Here is a 19,588-nt window from a genome sequence, read left to right on the forward strand (position 1 = left end):
GGGCCAGCGCCGTGCGGGCGCGCGGCCGAAGCACCTGAGGCAGGTGAGGCGCGCGCGCGGCGCCCCCGCCCGCCCCGCCGGGCGCGGAGGCTCCGCCCACCGTCGCTGGGGGGCGGGGTCTGGTCCCCCTCAGGGGAAGGGGCGCACGGCGGGGGGGCGTGGCTTAGCCGGGGGGGCGGGGTTTGTTCATAGGGGTGTGGCCTCGCTGTGATGGGGCGGAGCTTATTGAGGGGTGCGGCCGGGGGGGCGGGGCTTTGGCGCCCCTCCCCTAATCCTTGACTTCCCTTTGACCCTCATTTTGGGGCCACATCCCACCTCAGAGCTCTGTATGGCCCAGGTTCCCCCTCTATGGGGCCTCAAGCCCCGTATGGGTCCCATGTTCCCCCTTGGATGCCCTACAGGGCGCACATCCCCCCTTGGAGCCCTAACGGGGCCCATGTCTTCCCTCTGACCCCCAATGGGGCCCGCATACCGACTCAGACATCCCATGGGACTCACGTTCCCCTTCGGACCCCCAATGGGGCCCACGTCCCTCCTTGACCCCCTATGGGTCCCACCTCAGCCCCTCAATAGGGCCCACGTCCCCCCTCAGCCCCTCAATGGTACCCATGTCTCCCCTTAGACCCTCAATGGATCCTGCATCCCTCCTCAGACCCCCAATAGGGCCCATGTCCCCCCTTGGACCTCATATGGGACCCATGTGCCCCCTCGGACCTCCTGTGGGGCCCATGTCCCCCTTTGACCCCCAATGGGGCCCAAGTTCCCTCTTGGACTCCCTATGGGGCCCACATCCCCCCATAGCCCCTCAATGGGGCCCACGTTCCCCCTCAGACCCATCACCTTCACATCAGAGACCCCTCTGTCATGGACCTGTCACCCCAGGGACGTGCAGGTTTTGGGGACACGGGGGTTTTGGGGACATGGGTGTGGGTTATGGGGACATGGGCATTTTGGGAACATGGGGGTAGGTCAGAGGGATGGGGGGTTTTAAGGACATGGGGGTGGGTTATGAGGAGGTGGGGGGTTTGGGGACATGGCAGTGAGTTATGGGGACATGGGGGTGGGTTAGGAGGACAGGGAGGTTTTGGGGACATGGGGTTGGGTTATGGGGACACGGAGGGACAAGCTCCTCACTCTCTCCCCCAGGATGAAGGAGTGGTGGGTGCAGGTGGGGCTGCTGCTCGTCCCCCTCCTCGCTATCTACCTGCACATCCCACCCCCCAAGCTGTCCCCAGCTCTCCTCTCCTGGAGATCCTCCGGACGCTACTTCACCTACAAGGACCAGAACATCTTCTACAGAGGTGACGGGGCTGCGCCGAGCCCTGGGGACACCTCATCCGTCCCCATGGGGAGCGGGGAGGGGGGCTCTGCTCCTCTTGGTGACCCCAGGGATGTCCCCAAGGCCAGGGTGATGGCAAAGTCCTTCCAAAATATAATGGCTTCTTTGGGAGCCGCTGCGTGGATCCGGGTTTGGCGTGACTGTTCATTATCAAAACCTTTTAATTGGGTGAAACCACAACGGGTGGTTTTTGTGCAGCATTGGTAGTACCTTGGTGTTCACGGGGAAGGATCCTGAGAGGTCACAGCACGGAAAAAATACTGAAAAACCTTCTTCCTGGAGCCACAATTACCCGTTGTAGCAATTTAGAGGCAGCTGTGATTAATTTGTGCTAAATAAAGCCCTGATTTGCATCAAGTGGCTGGTACTGGAGGCTCATCTGGCCAGGTTTCCAAAGCCACACTGGCACCTGGAAGCCACGGTGCAAATCAAACCCACGCTTGGTTTTTGGGGACCAGGGGACACTGTGCTGCTGGTTGGGCTCCCAGCGGGGCGAACGGCAATGCCTGTCTTACAGGAAATGAAATTTAGGGGGAAAAAAGCAAAAAGCTGACCCTGAGGTGCCTCGTTCTTTCCCCAGATTCGACCGGTGCCGTCGGCAGCTCAGACATCATCATCCTCCTGCACGGCTTCCCAACCTCCAGCTACGACTGGTGCAAGGTGAGGGGAGCGAATACATGGTGGGGCTGGATGGTGACACCAAATTCTGTGGTTTCTCCCTCCCTGAGGACGAGCAGATGGACATGGGTGGTGGCTCAGCCCAGGGTGGGTGATGCTCCAGAGGATTTTCATAGAATCATTTGGTTGGAAAAGACCCTCAAGATCATCAAGTCCAACCATTAACCCACCCCTGCCACTAACCCATGTCCCTGAGAACATAATTCACGTGTCATTTAAACCCCTCCAGGGATGGCGACTCCAGCACTGCCCTGGGCAGCCTGTTCCAATGCCCCACAGCCCTTTGGGGAAGAAATTGCTCCCCAGATCCAACCTCAACCTCCCCTGGCACAACTTGAGGCCGTTTCCTCTGCTCCTGGCGCTTGTTCCTGGGGAGCAGAGCCCGACCCCCCCTGGCTCCAAGCTCCTTTCAGGCAGTTCAGAGATCAGAAGGTCTCCCCTCAGCTCCTGTTCTCCAGCTGAACCCCCAGCTCCCTCAGCCGCTCCCATCACACTTGTGCTCCAGCCCCTTCCCCAGCTCCGTTCCCTTCTCTCAACTTGCTCCAGCACCTCGGGATCTTAATTTTCTGCTGGAATCTCTGGGAGATCAGCCCTGCTCCTCGCCTGGCACCTTGCACAGGATCCAAACTCTTTTCACATCGCCCTTTCCCACACCCCAACCCAAAGAAGGAGGAAAAGACCCACAACTATTTCTTAGCTGTTTTTCGGAATGGTCTTGCTGTTTATTGGGAAATTTCAACCTCCTGCAGTTTTCTTGGAGCTGGAAGTTCATATTTGGGGTAGTTGGGGGGAGTGTGTCTGTCCATGGCTGCGCATTGCTCCCGACTTTTCCTCTCTCTGCCCCCATCAGCTGTTTCTTATTTAAATTAATTTCTCTTCCAGATCTGGGAAGGGCTGACCCAGCGGTTTCACCGGGTGATTGCTCTGGATTTCGTCGGGTTCGGTTTCAGTGACAAGCCTGTAAGCAGCCTGGCAAGAGGATTTTTGCTGTTGCTTTTGGCCCAGAGGTTGTTCTGTCATGACAGAATCCCCAGAAAATTGGCATTTGCAGCCTCAGAAAAGGAATAAGACATTAAAATAGCAGAAGAAGTGGGGAAGATGTGTGGTGGAGATCAGCTCTGTCACCATCTTGCCTTGGGTTTGATGTGACTCCAAAGCAAACCTTGACCCTTTGGGGCTTGTGGATGTAGCTGCTGGCCCAGGACACCCTGACTGCTCCATCTGCGGTTGCAAACTTCTGGTTTCTGCCGCGTATTCTTCAATTTGGATGTTTATTCTGCAATTCTGGGGCTCGAAGTGGGTTCTCACTATGGCTCCTCTCCTGGTTTGCTTCGCAGAGGCCCCATCGCTACTCCATCTTCGAGCAAGCCAGCATTGTGGAGAGGCTGGTGCGTCACCTCGGCCTCCGCCGCCAGAGGATTAACCTCCTGTCCCACGATTACGGGGACACGGTCGCGCAGGAGCTGCTCCACAGGTCACTGCAACCCCTGATGCTCTGGCTGCTCTTTGTTGTCCCCGTCAAGATGATTTCCAGCAGATAAGTGGAAGGATGTAGAGCAGAACCCCCTTTTCCCCGGACCTACAGCTGTGACGAAGGCTGGGAGGCCTCAGGGCACATCCTGAGTAGGCAGATCCGAGGTTTCTGTCCCTCATTTCCCAGTTGGCAGGATGTTTAACTTGTCTCCTGAGCTCCTTCTTATCAAACCGGGGACAGCAGGGGAGCAGAGATGATCTGACACTTAATTTGACCTGCTGGTCGGTCATTTCTCAGAGCCTGGAGAAGGTCTAGTTGTGTTTCACCACCTTCTCTTCTGTCCCCAGGTACCAACACAATAAAACTGGAAGCATTTTGATCAACAGCCTCTGTTTATCCAACGGAGGTGAGGTTTGCCCGGCACAGTGGGATGGGAGGGATGGGGATCCACGGGATGGCCCAAGCGAATTGTAATTAGGGTGCTGGAACTAAGCATCAGTCCTCAGGCTGCATTTGCGGCACCGCAAAGGGGAGAGACCGGGAGATGCGGAGCAAAACGCTTGTAGCGTTACAACTCTGTTCTTTGCCGTCCTTCCAGGGATTTTCCCCGAAACGCACTACCCCCGCTTCATCCAGAAGGTGAGCTGCCACCCGCTCCGGTTGTACTGAATCGCTCCTTGAGCAAAAATCTAACTCTGTGAGTTTGGGGTTTTACCTGACTCAAATACCTGCTGCTTCTCCCGCTTCGGTAACAGCACCTGAGCTGCTCGCAGGTGTTAGACGCCGTGGGGAGGAGCTGGGGATGTCAGGATGCGGCGCATCCCTTCAAATGTCCCGGTTAATCATCCCTCGATGTCTCGCTGTCGAGAGCTCACGCACATCTCGATGTTACCGAGGGTCAGGGCTGAACTGGGAAATCGTTGCGATATGGGAAGCTGGAAGGGAAAAACCCTCTGGAAAGACAGGATTTATCCCTCTGTACAATATCAAGTGGTGCTGTCTCCTTTTTTCCTTCTGCCCAAGCTCCTCAAGGATGGAGGTTTGCTGTCTCCCGTCATCATGCGGCTGATGAACTTCTTTTTCTTCTCCAGAGGGTGAGTCGGGTGGCTGCGCTGCTGGGCACAGTCCGTACGGGTGTGTGAGACAACCTAGGAATTAGTGTAGCGGATTTTTGGCAGGTGAGCGGAAGCCCCAGTGCTGTCCCAGGAGAGATTTGCCCCTGGATGTGAATAAGTTTGATCCTCTGGGCTATTCCCTCTCCGGCAAAAGCACCAGCGGAGGCTGAGGTTGGATCTTGGGAACAATTTCTTCCCCAAAGGGCTGTGGGGCATTGGAACAGGCTGCCCAGGGCAGTGCTGGAGTCACCATCCCTGGAGGGGTTGAACAGACGGAGATGAGGTTCTCAGGGACATGGGGTAGTGCCAGGGGTGGGTTATGGTTGGACGTGATGATCCTGAGGGGCTTTTCCAACCAAAATGATTCTATGATTCTAATAATAAACCACACGGCTTTTCACTGTACGCTGAAATCTTTCTTTCCCGTGTTAGACTTCAAGTGCTACAGTGGCAATGGAAACACTGACCACACAATCACACAGATACTTTCATCAGATGTTACAAACCCTCTTTTTTTCCCCAAAAAGCCCCTTAAACTGGCCACTACATCCAGCACTGGGTGCCTTTAGGGGATGACTTGCAGTGCTGTGCTGGCACCCACATATTTCACAGTGGAAGCTGGAAGCGCTCGACTGTTGTTTTTTTTTTTTTTTGCCCTCAGGTATTTTTTGAGCCATACGATAACACGGCTGCTGCTGAGCCACTCTAAATTCTGGGTTTTTTCCAGGCTTGGAGCAGTTTTTGGGCCGTACACGCAGCCTTCGCAGGCAGAGTACTGGGATATGTGGACGGCGGTGCGGACTAACGACGGCAACCTCGTTGTGGACAGGTTCGGCACCGCTAATTGCTGCACGAGCTTAGTTTTACACCCGCGCCGTCCTTGTGTTGCAGGCAGAGCCACGCCGCAGCTCAGAGGTTATCAGAGCTCAGCCAGGTCCCTGCACATTGGCTCCCCGGAGCCTCCAGCTGCTTCTGTTGGGATCTGGGATCATCATTGCACCCCAAAAAAGAGCTAGGGTGTGATGTAGGAGCAGGGATTCTTGCTGGGATGATGCAAGGCAGGTAAATGACGTCTGGAGTCAAGAGGATCTGATCTTGCACACGGTTGGAAGACACATTAGAGCTGTACAATGTGGGATTTTTAAAAAATTTGGAAATTAGGGGCTTGAATTTGTGAGGTTTTGTTAAGATAACGAGGGATACTTGCCCAAACCCAGCAATGCAGTTGATGTGCTGCCCACCTGGCAAGCCCTGGCATGGCCAATCCTGGCAATGGTACCTTTGCCCGCAGCGCTGATGGGAATCTCAGTGCCAAAATAGCTCCTGCTCCTTAAATGTCATGTGGCAGGGTATCCATATATTTCTTTAGTGTAGCCTCCCATCCTTGGGAGGCTTTTTATAACCCAACTGACATGAACCTGCTGTTTAAATTTGGAGCCTCAGCCCCTGGGAGCTGTGCTGAAGAAAGGACGGGGGGCCAAGACAGGCTGAGGAGCTTTTAGCCGTTCAGATTTCCACTGTGCGCTTTATCTTCTGCATTTCTCCGTGCTCAGTAGTTCAGCGTTGACTCCTCTTCTGAGAGGCACTGAGATGGTTTCAGAGCCGCTGCAATGCCCGTGAGCTTCTGCGTCGCAATTTCCAGGCTCTGCAGCACCTTGACGCGCCGTCCGCTGCGTAACAACAGGTTTATTTTCAGTATTTTGCAGTACATAAACCAGAGGAAGAAGCACAGAGAGCGCTGGGTTGGGGCTTTGATGTCCACCTCTGTGCCACGTGAGTAGGAATCAGTTTTCCTCGATTTACCTTTGGGAATTGTTCCCCTCGCCTGCTGGCTCCTACCACTAATTGTGGGAGCCTCTCATTATTTTGATGCGGACGACGCAGCTCAAATCTGCCTGGTAGCATCACAAACTTCCCTGCTCCAGTTTAAGGCTCCTTTTGTTAAGGTAAGAGCAAAATGTTTGTTCTATTAAGAAGAGGAAAGTCTCTGTTAGGGGCTGGTTCAGCCTCTGGTTTCTCCAGCTGCTGCCCCAGGCTGCTTTTCAAGTTCAAGAGAAGTTGCAACCACTCGAAGGAAAGGTGCAATGTTTGCAGGAGGATTTTTGGAGGCTGAACTTGACCCCAGGGCAGAGAAAAAAGAGCCTTTTTGGCAGTTATTTACTCAATGCTCTGCTAAAAGCCTCCCAGGCTCTATGGTGGGGTGAGCGTGTCTCCAACCCACATCCTCAGCTTGTTTTCAGGATGTCCTTGGGTACAAAAGCTCTACCTGTGCTTTTTTGCAGTGCATCTCATTTACGGGCCCCTGGACCCTGTGAATCCACATCCAGAGTTTCTTCAGCTTTACAAGTAAGAAAATAACCTCCACCAAGCAACCGGGGTTTCGTTTTGAGGGAGGTTTTGTCTCAGACTTTTCCTTCCGTTCCCTTTTCACGGATACTGGTTTTAATTCCCGCTCATAACCTGCGCAGCCAGGTGATCTGGTAGGAACCTTCTGCAGTTTGGAAATCGCCTCCCCATTTTAAAGCATCGAAGTCACAATTTGCAGTCAAATCAATCACGGATTTGAGAACCACATCAGACAGGGCTAAGATTTATCGCCTGAGGTAGTCTTCTCCTCCAAACGAACCTGAAGTAAATCCAGCACTTAGAAGAGTGGTCAACTGGAGCTACTAATGGCTTTTTTGCCCCCAAACGATGTTATGGGCAGAATCCCAACTGTGCAGGAGTATTGTCCTTCTCACCAGTAGCATCTGGCTGGTTTCAGGCCGAGCTTAAGTTCCTGTGCCTAAGCCTTGCTGCGTTTTTCCAACAGGAAGGTGCTTCCCACGTCCACGGTGTCGGTGCTGGACGATCACATCAGCCACTATCCACAGCTGGAGGATCCCACGGGCTTCCTGAACGCGTATCTGAACTTCATCAACTCCTTCTGAGCTGCTGCAGCTCAGTTCTCGCTTTCTGAGTCAGGCTTTGGTAGCAGGAAAAACCTTGTTTGGGTTTTTTTTTTTTAATCTCCAGATCCAACACTTTGCACTAACACCCTAATCTTTGGCTGCCAAACTGCTGCATTTATGCAGTTAAATCCTTTAAGCACCGGAAAAAAGATTAGTCTGCAGGGAAGTACGGACAAAACTGGCAACCAAAGTAGAGTTACAGGATGATGATGGCTCTTCCAGCCCTGTGCTCACCTTGCTAAGTCTGGCCTATCTCTGTATTTAGGGCCAGGAAGGCTCCAGGGAGAACAGGTAGACAGGACCGCTAGAAGAACAAGGGTTGACACACATATTCCCAAAACGGATATTGGTCTTTGGAGTGGATATTGGTTTTCTGAGTTGCTGCACAGGCAGTTTAAATTATATCCCTACACTAAATACAGCAGGAGAGCTGGATCTGTGATCCCCCCAAGTAAAGGCAATGATGCTTTTAGGCACCATAATTGTCCTTGGTAATCTCTTTTTAATGACCGGTTACCCAAAAGCAAGCTCTAAACCTCATTTTTTTTTTTTTCCAGTTCAACAAGCAGAGCCACTCACTGACACTACACCCTTGGGACTGTTTCCGAGCTTTCCTGAAGCTCAGCTTAACACTCAGTTCTACCAAGGCAGGCTTGGACCTGTTTTACTAAAACAAGCTGAATATGCAATACTGGCACTAGGAAAAGCCAAGGTGTTCTGAGCGTTAGCTGTTCCAGCCACAGGGATTGGGACAAATCTTTAGATTAGCATTAAAATAATATTCCTTCCTTGTTCACCCTGACTTGATGACTAAAGAAAACACCAGTTTATCAGCAGAGAGATGCAGAAATTCCCTGACAAGAAAGTCACCTCAAGGTCCTTCCCTCCTGACTTTTTATACAGGATATTTCACATTTTTGAGCCCAGGAAGAAGCTGCACTGTTGTTTGGTATTAGCTGACATACGGCTCAGAGAATTGAATATGCCTTTCTCTTTGTACACTGGTATTTTTTCTGTGTGGAACAGAGGAGATAATCATCAAGAAATGGTAAATGTGAAGGTTTTGTGTGGTTTTTAACCGCTTGGGTTTGAAATTTAATAGCATCCCTTTAGGAATAAGGGGCTTCTGCTGAGTAAACAGCCATTATAGGCTACTTTTTCTGTACTGACGCAAACAGAATTAGAACAAGAAATGTCTATTTTATTAACAGTAATTCATATGAATTCCGTCACTTGGACCAGTGTTTATTTTCTGTTAATAAAAATCAGGTTGGACAAAAGTCTGATTCCTTTTTCTTACCACCTGCACCTGTTACCTTCCCTGCTCTACTGCAAGCGGCCAGAGATGCAATAAGTTAGACAGGAATGTGTGAGTGACAACGAGGAAAGGGACACGGGAAAGGCTCAGTACCAGCCACTACTGTAACATCATACAAAATATTTACCAAATTGAGGAATAAAAACTACATGCAGAAGAACAGACAGGCTGCTTGACAGCTGGTAAATACCCAACCGGTGCTCGCAAAGGTTTTCACCGCAGCTGATCTGCTGTAAAGCTCAGCCTACAGAAGCCAGGATGACATCCACAGGCGTTTCTTCCTTGCTCCGAACCGTCACCTGCATGGTCACGCCATCTCCTAGCGCCAGCTTGGACCTTACCAGCACGTCACAGCCACCTCTGTATACACCTGAGGACAAAAAAACCCATGAGAGATGACTTGGAGAGAGGCTCGGTGATCTAGTCCTAACCCAGGAGCCAACAACCTGGTGGGTGTAAGACACATTCAGTGTATGGCCTGTTGCAGAGGAAGAGGAAGTGACAAAAACACGAAACAAAACACAGAAATCCCCTAAGCTCTTGAGGCCAAGACTGAAGACTGGCCAGCAGGCCCAGGGCAGTGATCATCCCCTGTGCTGGGCACTGGGGAGGCCAAACCTCAAATCCTGGGGGCAGTTTTGGGCCCCTCAGCTCAGGGCTCAAAATGGCAGCCCCAGGGGCACCCAAATCACCTCAGGGCTCAGAATTGCGACCCCAGGGGTGGCGGGATCACCTCAGCGCACAAAATGGTGCCGCCGGGGGCACCAAAATCACCTAAGGGCTTAAGAAAAGCCCCTGAGGTGCTGGAGTGAGTTGAGAGAAGGGAACGGAGCTGGGGAAGGGGCTGGAGCACAAGTGTGATGGGAGCGGCTGAGAGAGCTGGGGGTTCAGCTGGAGAACAGGAGCTAAGGGGAGACAGGGACACAAAGAAACGGCCTCAAGTTGCGCCAGGGGAGGTTGAGGCTGGATCTGGGGAACAATTTCTTCCCCAAACGGCTGTGGGGCATTGGAACAGGCTGCCCAGGGCAGTGCTGGAGTCACCATCCCTGGAGGGGTTTAAATGACACGTGAATTATGTTCTTAGGGACAGTGTTGGGTTAACGACGGGACTTGATCTTAAAGGTCTTTTCCAACCAAAACGATTCTATAACAGATACTGTCCTAATTAAACAGAGTCAGAAAGTGCTGCTGGAGGACGAGGTTGATTTAAATAGGTAGAAACCAGACGGGAGGGGTAACTGAACCTCACTTCCAGTTTGAGATGGTAACACATATTGTCATTTTGTCATGAAGGCGGCACAGTCCACTGCTGTTAAGGGAGGAATAGTCCTTCTACAGTTCTATTAGAGCGCTTGAAGTGGCACTTCTGGAGGCAATTCAGGCTGCAGGATGAGCTGTCTCCTGTCCCCCTTCCATGTCACTGTCACGCTGCAGACCTGGAGTTCCCAATTCTTCCTCTTGCAATAAATTGAGATCCAACCCTTCTGTCCAAACTCTGTGTGCCCTTTTCATTGCAGTTTTGCATTAACAACCTCAATAAAGTTTGGCAGAGCACTTCCAGGGATTGCCCAAAACTGTAAACCTGGAGCACAGTCACCGAACAAGAAGTTGTGGGTACTGCAGGACGTGGCTTTTGTGACAAGAACTTGAAAGGAAGATGGTCTTAAAAACCCCATTCTGAGAGGGCAAGGAATTGAGTTAGGCGTCTGCTCTGGAAGTTCTTAATTCAAAAGGATTCACTACTGTTCCCTCCTTTCTAAGAGACGCAGAGCGTGACCTGAGTACACCCACGACGAGAAGCGCCAAATTAGCTTTCTATAGAGGAAAACTCTCTAGACAAGAGTGGAATCTCCTAACCCATTTCCCTTCATTTAATAAAGATCTGTGGGGAAGAGGGAAACATCAAGTTCAAGAGCTTGAATACTCACCAGCTAAGTAGAGCGTGTGAGAATTTTTGTTCTCCGGCACTTTATCTGATCTCTCACAGGGCTGCATGCCCAAGAACTTGATGATGTTATTGACGGCTTCTGCATTCAGAGATCGAAGAAGAAAATTAGTTCCAAGTTGGTGCCAAGCTCTCCGTGAGAACTAGTTTGCAATTAAAGAATGTTCTCTAAGCACCCACGTGGCTTAACCATTTCCATTCAACCCCACCAACACACCTTGTGTTCCTTTTGCTGTCTTAACCAAGGAATACACCCCTCCTTTCAACCAGCACTTGCCAAACTTTCCCTTGCTATAATCCCAACATTACAACACAAAGCCGTGTTGCTGGGACATAATGACACGAAATTCTCCTCCTACCACACTAAATATACAGATTTACTGGGTCACCGATAAACGAGGAGAGATCATCTCACCGTCAAGGGTTTTAATCGAACTAAGGGCAAAGGTTTCTTCTTTCTCAAAGTCATCTCCTACTTCTTCCCAGGCAGCTGCGAAGTTCGGCTTTAAAACCTTCTGAATATGATCGGACACAGTCACCTCCAGATCTTCCAACTGAAAGAAAAGCAAAGGAGATTTTTCAGCTGCCAGTTTACAGAAACGATCCTAATCTTAGAAAGAAAAGACAAAGAGAGACAGCAGCATTTTGCCAAGACAGCTCTGGCATGCCTGGTTCTAATTTCAGGAGAAGTGCATAATGACAGCGATCACTTCTGGTGGTCATCTGTAAAGCTTAAAAATACTTACACAAAAATATTTGTGAGACTAAATGAGTGCAGAAAATGGGGCAATCGCTTTGTGAGTTAAAGCCCATTCCAGCCCTTACCAGGCATCTGAGGAGAGAGACTTTCTCAGAATCCAAAAGGAGCTTTTACTTCCTTCAAGCCCAAAAGACAAGCACTTCCCCCAGATCTGACCTGTATTTCAGTGACTGATAACACAAACACAACAAAAAGAAGCGCAAATGCTTGGGGTGGAGAGAAAGATTGGGCCAAAGTTCTGAAAAAGAGACAAGGGAAGTTATTCCTTTCTTCCTCTTAGTCCCCACAAATCCTGTCTCCTCCACAGGGCACTAAACTATTGGCAGACACAAGGTTTTGGGGAAGCATCTAAAGCGACAAGCTGCCATATTTTGGTAACGGTATTTCAGTCAGGCCTGCTGTTCTACAGGGTTCAAATCCAAAAGGTGACCATCAACCCAATGGCCATGTGTTCAGAATTAGCGACAAGAAAAAAAAAAAAAAGATTAAAAAAAGAAACCACAACAGTCCCGAACTTACCACATACTCATCGTCGTAGCCGTCTTCTTCCGGCACGCCTGTGTTTGGGTCACAGTCTCGAACGGTGAATCTCATTGTGCAACTGAAAGTACAAGCAACTGGGAAGAAGAAAAATAAAGAAAAAAAACCCAAAGGTATAGGTTAGTGGTGCGGTTTCTACTGCTTGAGCCCTGGCTTCCCAAAAAGGGACTGGAAAGAACGTGCATTGGCTTTGTCCCAGAAGATATGACAAGGTCATAGTTGGAGCATTTTTCACTTTAAATTTCCCCTCAGACTCTAAGCTGAGGAACACAGGAGGATTTTGGGGGACAAATACACCAGGGCCACGGTGTAATAAGCACAGGTCCACGGTGGAGTTCAACAGCGTGATTCAGTCTGGATTTGCTACCAGGAGAAACTCCACCAGGGTTTCCAACAAGTGGATGATGATCCAAAACTGCAGTTCAAAGAACTCAGACTAGTTTGAATCTTCTCTGGTATTAAAGCGATAATCAAGAAATCCACCCGTTGATGAGTTGAGTCGTGTTAAACCAATTACAAAACCGATGGAGTTTGTTTTAAGCATGAGTAATAAAATCAAGAAAGGGAAGTTTTACGCCCAAGAAAATCTCTCATTCCTAAATTTCATAGTCTTTTCTAATTCTTTAAAGAGAGGAAAAATTGCATTAATCAGATATGTAGAAGCCTAAACTACCATTTTTTCCCCTACTTACATTTTCCTTTTATCAATTCTGTTCCTGACTACCATCAGCAAACACCCATGTTTTCAAAGGTGCTCCTTTTGACTCGAGGTAATAAATTCACTTTCCTGTATTACTTGCACACTTTCCAATCCTCTTAAACATCTCATTTTTACCCATGAATAGCATTGATTAAGGTGCGTGTATACTATTTTGCACAAACACAGGTTCTACATGAAAACCAGCAAGTGTGACACACGAGAAAAAAAATGATGCTAGAAGTTCAGTGTGCACTTGCCAAATCCCACACCCCAAACATTTTATATTCTCAAAAACCTTTATTTGAGGGATTTGTCGAACAGAACTCCTCTCTCCCAGTGGTACCTGCAGTGGGGTCGTCCTGGGGAATCCGGACGAGGGTGTAACACATGCCAGGCTGGTTGTAAGTCAGGTTGGGCGCCGGGATGCAACAAATCACGTCGTAAGCGTCCGATGGCTCCATCTGCACAGTGACTCTCTCCAACAGCTGATCGTTTAACGTGTTTGTGCAATCAAACTGCAGAAGAATAAATGGAAAAGCCCTTGAGCATAGAAGAAACATTTTTGGTTTGACTGAAAATGAGTTAATTTTCTTTGTGCAGTTCGAAACCTTTCTTTTTCACAGCTAGCACCGTCATTATTTGGACTTAGTTTGAGAACAAGCAGATAACACCGCAGCACAGAGTCAGTGTTTTTAATTGCTCTGGTCTGAGAGTCAAGGACACTCTGAGCTCTTCCCACAGGTGTGAGGCATCGAGGAATCTGGGATGGATGGGACAGAGCTTGACTGACATCCAGACTGATCAATAAGAGTATTCCAGCCCATTAGTGCTGCGCTTCAGATTTAAGGAGAGTCGGGACCTTCCCCTCTCTCTCTCTGGGGCGTTCTTGCTCTTTCTTTCGGCATTTCTTGCTCTTGCTTTTTCGCTCTTTTTGTCAGAGCTGGGCGAGTTCGGATCAGAACGTTTAATTCGGCTTTTTGCCATTTTGCGGAGGCCTCTGAGCCTTTCTGCCTTTTTCCTTTTTGTTTTTTCTCTCTCTCTGGGATCAGCTTTGGGACCAGGTGCTGTTTCCTGGGACTGGCTGCTCAGCATCTCCATGAGGAATTGCCTTGAGTATCTTTTATTTCTATTACATATTTACTAGTAGCGTATTAGTATTTTGTTATTTTATTAAACTGTGTTTATCTCAATCCAAGTTTCTCCCTTTTGATTCTCTCCCCTATTGGGGGTGGAGGGGGAAGGGGTGAGCGAACAGCTACCGTGGTTGTATTGCCAGCTCGAGTTAAACCACAACACCAAGTCAGCTACAATGTGCCCCAGCATCTTTTTATCAAGCCTGTTGTTCTCACTAAACAGCTTTTCTCTCTAATTTTACTAGAATTCTTTAACAGCTGGGATCACAACCCCCATCTGTTTTTTATTCTTGAAACAAACAGCAGACACTCTCTCTCAAATCTACTTTGCAAATCCCTTAAGAGAGAAACTGTTGCCTCCAAGCCACTGTTTATGCTACCCCCCGGTATCATTAAGGGCCAACTCCTGTCGCACCCTGGCACGTAACTTCTCTTACCTGGAAAACGATGTGATTTGTGAACACGTGTTTAATACAACGAACAAAATACTCTGTTTCTGCTTCTGTGAGCTGCACCGGTTCCGAGGACTTGAATAACGGACCCAAGCTCTTAAACTCTGGAATGGCTGCCAGTTGTTCTGCATGGAAAGGAAAAGGTGACAGACATTTAGTGACAGGCTCGTTCCTCGCTCTCATCTGACCTGCGGCAAATCCTCCCAACGCTTCAAGAGCTGGAGACCCACCGGTCTTCTCTCATACCTTGAAATATATCCTGACGTGAAGGTGCAACTTTCTCAGGCTTGCTGGTCACTAGGGGAATCTCTGTGAAGAAAAAAGCAAAGATGTGCTGTCAACGACATCACGGAGGAGTTTTAAGTGTCTGTATCTCCACTAAAAAATCCTTAACTTGTGGTGTTTCACACATTCTGCTACAAACCATTGCCAGCTTGGGTCCTTACATACACTGATAGGTCTTTTCTGCTAAGCAGTGTTGGATCATAAAGAAAGATGTTTGAGTAATAACGAACTACACTTTAGTCCAGAATAGCCAGAAAAAAAAAAAAAAACAACAGCTGGAAGAAGGACAAAAAAACCCCCCAACATTTTCTTAAAAAGTTGTGCAGAGTCAAAAAGTTGTGCAAGGTGACGGAAGGAAGCCAGGGAAGTGACTAAGCACTTCTGGGATGGACTTTTTTCAAACACCTACAAACTAATAAATCCTAATGATGGCACAAACTCCTCCCTGATAACGAGATTAGCAGAACAAATAATGACATCGTGGCCAAGCCATATTCCTTTGGAAGAGGCGTTGTCTTCCTTTAGCTGTGAATATCAGGCAGGTGTGCAACCTGTAACCTGTACGGAATCCACCTGAGCCACCTTCGGTCTTGGCCTGACCCTATTTCCAGAGGTCAAGTATCATTATGGCAAACGGAATGTTTGTAGCTTTGCCTACAGCATATTTAAATGAGGCCCATTACCTGCTTTCTGTTCAAAAATTGGTGTGGTAGCCAGTGGAACTGTTTTCATATCAAAAGGTTTGTCAGAAGGCTCCAGTGTGTATTGGTGCAGGGCTTTCTCCATCCCCGGAACAGAGACGGTCAACCCTGCAAAGCAGAAGCACGGGCAGAAAATTTTAATTTTATTAAAAATATCTGAGGCCTAAAGGCACTACACTATAAGGTTCACAAATAAACAGGGCGAAATTTAGATTTCCCACTGCACCAAAAGATGCCAGTCTGAAAAAAAACAAACAAAAAAACCAAAACCAAACCTTATCTGTGTCTCAGTTACCTGCCTCTTGAGATATAAGTAAAGGTGATTATTTAAAGAGCTTTTCTCTCTAGCTATTGGCTCGGGCTGCAGAGAAAAAAACTCTTGTGAGGAATCTGGAGTTTACAGCTACATAGATACAGTTTGGACTTTGGCTAATAAAAACATTGGTAAAAGCACTTTCCTTTCTCAGTAAGCACAACACACACACACTAAGCACTTTGAGATACTGTATGGAATTAAAAAATCTGCTCTGAAGATGACACAGAAAGTTGCCATTCCAGAGGGTACTGCGGTCTAAGCAGTTCACTCAAGAAAAGTCCTCCTGCAATAGTCTTAAATATATTAAATATTCTATTTGCATGAACTTTCAACCACAGACCATAAAATATTTTTGTAATGAACCCTGGCAAGATGTGTCATCCCCATTTTGTAAGGAAGAAGATGTAGCAAAGGTTATGAAAATTGTCCCAAGTGAAGGAAGAGGCAGCGATGAAAAAAGCCCAACCCATATTCCTGCTGCATTTCCTAGAAAATCCCTTCCCATATTTTGTTAACTTCGCCATTCTCAGCACAAGTACTTCATGGGAAAGCACTAGGGCCAGAAAAAACCCACAGTTCTGTCCTTTCTAGTTATTCTGGCCCAAGTTACGTTACAGAGAACTATTCTTCGCGCAACAAAGCCCATCTGTAACATAGAATGTGAAATAATAGCTCAGATTTCTTTCCTTTGTACCACCGACCGTTAAAAATATAGGCAGCGTTCAGCGCGATCTGTCTCTGCTGCAGGACGTTCAAGTAAAACGTTGCTCTGTCCCGAACTTCGTCATCGCTGTCCATCATGCACCTGTTTTGGGGACAAGAGGGCAGCTCAGGACATCACGAGGGACAAGTTAAAAACAGCACTGACCAAGTCGGACCCAATACCACAATGACAGTCTGCACTCCCTCAATTAGATCTTCAAATTACGCAAAAAAAAGTGTTGACACGCCACAGTAGTTGAAGTTCAGCTTGAAGTTTATGTGCAAGTGTCACATCAGAAAACTAAGATTAACGGAGATGTGCATGTGAATTGTTAACACCGTGCACACTTGCTAGGTTATAAAATACACACCTGCATTTTAGGGCTAATAATGCTGATGGACCCCATATGGTTGCACTTTTTTTTTTTTAAACAGCATTCTTTCACAATAGAAGAAAAGCAGAAGAAATAGATAGATTACAAAAATAAACATGTTAAAGATGCTTTCTATTTCAGACTCAAAAATTAATTGTGTGTTCAAGTATTGACCTAGTTTTTCAGTTATGGTGGTTTATAAAGAGATTTTTCTCCCCCTCCTGGCAACTTCCCCTTCCTCCTCACATTGCTCAAGTCACTTCTTGCACTTTTAATTCATACAGTAACAGAATTGTTTAGATTGGAAAAGACCTTTAAGATCATCCAGTCCAACAGCTAAGTCGTTATTCACTCGCGCCTACACTGAGGCTGCCTTCTGCCTGAAGCAGTTCACAATTTGAATTATTTCTCTCACCACAGAAGTCAGACATGGCACAGGTTTACAATAAAGTGCTACACAAACAAAGAACATGCCATTTATGGCACAGACAATTCCAGGAGGCTGGATGGTCTTAAAAAGAGACACGAACCTAAAATTGCTACTCAACTTTACAAAAAAGTTAATTATGAGTAACATGGAAATATATTTTCTCGCTTCAAGGGATGAAAAAAAGCTACAGATATACTAAAGCACTGTGGATTTACGACACACTGAGGAACGTTCTCAGACCAAATTATGTTTTCGTGACTAATCACATCTTTCATTTGCTTATATCCGGCAGTGGCAGGATGGAAGGGAGGCAGCCACCCACCTCCCAACTCCTCTACTGGTATGTTGTGACAATTCCAGCATGCGTTCTGACCTGATCTGACCTCGTTTCTTCTGTGGAACCAAAGCGCCCGGTGTCACCAACAAGCTCAGCGCAGCCACAGCCACTCACCTCTGCAAAAGCACCAAGATGCTCGGAAGAAGATTCTCATTCTGGGCACCAAACTTCGCTAATGCACTCACAGCAGCTGAAGAAGAAAAAAGGGGAGAGGTCAGAGGTGCTCAAGCTATAAGCAAACATGTTCTCACAGTCGCGATTCAAAGCACTGGGTGTAGTGTTGTCCTCAAGCTCCAATTTACACAGGTTTTCACTTCCACACCATAAACCTTTTAGTTTAGACTTTCCAAACCACTATCTCCATATTTTCAAATGGAAATTGGTTTGCGTCAGGGATTAACAGAACAAGATCAGTTTAACAGCCCCGCAAATCTGTTCTGAAAGAACTCTCGAAAAGGAAAGTTTAGTTCAAGCTTCATGGCACATTCCAGTTGTTGGTCCCTCTGCTGTTACCTGTAGCTCACCCCCTCCAATAAATCTGTTTGTCACACACGGGGTACACGTAACCAGTGGTGACAAAGGCCAGACTGCACCCAGTGACTTCACAAGGAGCTGAAACCCTTCAGCAATTGCTTAGAGCCGCCTGTCCAAAGTAATTTAATCTTAGCTCAGCATTGGCTTGAAGAAATTCCACATATAGGAGAAAGGTCTAAAAGGAATTACAAGCTTTATGGCCTGGGTGGTTTAAAAAGAGTCCATATTTTTACGATGACAAAATTTCTACACAGCATACGCTCTTTGGGGGATGCTCTTCATGTGCTCCCAGGTCACAATTAGGAAACTGTGACTGAAAGATTGGTCACCAAAAATCAATCTGGACCATACTGTACTTGTGAGCTCGTTTTGCTTCCTCCCTCCCAGTAGCACTTTCCCTTCGACATGCAGGAGATGAAACTGATGCTGATAACCCTCCAATGCCATGTCCCAAATAAGAAAACAGAATCAACGCTCTACAGGGTTTGTCATAAAGGCTCCGCAGGATGGAAGTATCAGTCTGTGACACGCTTCCAAGGAGGAAACCTGGTCATGTGGAGGGGATATTTCCATATAAAATGATAGTTTTCAGCCCCAAGATTTCTTGGAGAGCTCAGACATGAAATAGTCAAGAATTTGAGCTGAACTTACCAGCCCTCACAGCCTCGTTCTCCAGCACCACCCTGTTGAATATGAAGCGGATGTACTTGGACGGGGATGGAGTCCTTGGCCCCTCTTTCCCCAGCAGATGCAGGATCTTTGTGGCAAGCACAGTATGTTCGCAGTCTTCAATGAATTCGCAGAGGTGAGCCAAGCCCGATTCCTTACTCTCAGGATTCTCCTCGATGATGCTGATAATACAGTCCACAATGGCTCGCTTGTACTCAAAGCCGCCCTGCGAAAGGAAAATCAAGGACAATGACCAATCAGGCAGAGCTCAGACCGCAGTGCTGCTCCATTCCCCTCACGCTTCAATTATTTCTTTCCATTGAGAAAAAGAAGCATTTGTACATAAAGAGAAGGCGTGCTGGATGAGCTAAGAGGGTCTTCCTAGCTCCCCCTGACCCAAAAAGGTGCAACTCTCGCCAAGAAAGCCCTTGAGATGCTGGAGTGAGTTGAGAGAAGGGAACGGAGCTGGGGAAGGGGCTGGAGCACAAGTGTGATGGGAGCGGCTGAGGGAGCTGGGGGCTCAGCCTGGAGAACACGAGCTGAGGGGAGATACGGACAAAAAGAAACGGCCTCAAGTTGCACCAGGGGAGGTTGAGGTTGGATCTTGAGAACAATTTCTTCCCCAAAGGGCTGTGGGGCATTGGAACAGGCTGCCCACGGCAGTGGTGGAGTCACCATCCCTGGAGGGGTTGAACAGACGTGGAGATGAGGTTCTCAGGGACATGGGGTAGTGCCAGGGTCAGGTTAACGGTTTGACTCGATGATCTTAAGGGTCTTTTCCAACCACAATGATTCTGTGATTGCTGTGTACGCCCTGACACAAGACAGAAGAGAC

At 48.2% G+C, this 19,588-nt stretch overlaps 2 protein-coding genes across 2 annotated transcripts in view; one reads left to right on the plus strand and one right to left on the minus strand.

Moving 5' to 3' along the window:
- On the plus strand, positions 1-8,826 carry MEST (mesoderm specific transcript). Its single transcript, XM_065654989.1, has 12 exons — positions 1-43; positions 1,147-1,301; positions 1,920-1,999; positions 2,900-2,977; positions 3,355-3,491; positions 3,839-3,897; positions 4,090-4,130; positions 4,515-4,585; positions 5,334-5,435; positions 6,303-6,379; positions 6,889-6,952; positions 7,419-8,826. The coding sequence occupies exons 2-12, from the start codon at positions 1,148-1,150 to the stop codon at positions 7,534-7,536; spliced, it is 981 nt and encodes a 326-aa protein (XP_065511061.1). The 5' UTR covers positions 1-43; position 1,147; the 3' UTR covers positions 7,537-8,826.
- Positions 8,106-19,588, minus strand: part of COPG2 (COPI coat complex subunit gamma 2) — a 23,358-nt gene continuing 11,875 nt past the window's right edge. Inside the window, exons 14-24 of the mRNA XM_065654724.1 lie at positions 18,736-18,979; positions 17,665-17,740; positions 16,409-16,512; positions 15,374-15,499; positions 14,652-14,714; positions 14,391-14,530; positions 13,164-13,335; positions 12,100-12,197; positions 11,236-11,374; positions 10,804-10,902; positions 8,106-9,245 (exon numbers count right to left, since the gene is read on the minus strand). Of these exons, the coding sequence (XP_065510796.1) occupies positions 9,115-9,245; positions 10,804-10,902; positions 11,236-11,374; positions 12,100-12,197; positions 13,164-13,335; positions 14,391-14,530; positions 14,652-14,714; positions 15,374-15,499; positions 16,409-16,512; positions 17,665-17,740; positions 18,736-18,979 (1,392 nt within the window). The 3' untranslated portion in view covers positions 8,106-9,114. The remainder of the gene's footprint in view (positions 9,246-10,803; positions 10,903-11,235; positions 11,375-12,099; positions 12,198-13,163; positions 13,336-14,390; positions 14,531-14,651; positions 14,715-15,373; positions 15,500-16,408; positions 16,513-17,664; positions 17,741-18,735; positions 18,980-19,588) is intronic.

The sequence above is a fragment of the Caloenas nicobarica genome, chromosome 1 (genome assembly GCF_036013445.1).
Source record: "Caloenas nicobarica isolate bCalNic1 chromosome 1, bCalNic1.hap1, whole genome shotgun sequence".
Taxonomy (NCBI): domain Eukaryota; kingdom Metazoa; phylum Chordata; class Aves; order Columbiformes; family Columbidae; genus Caloenas; species Caloenas nicobarica.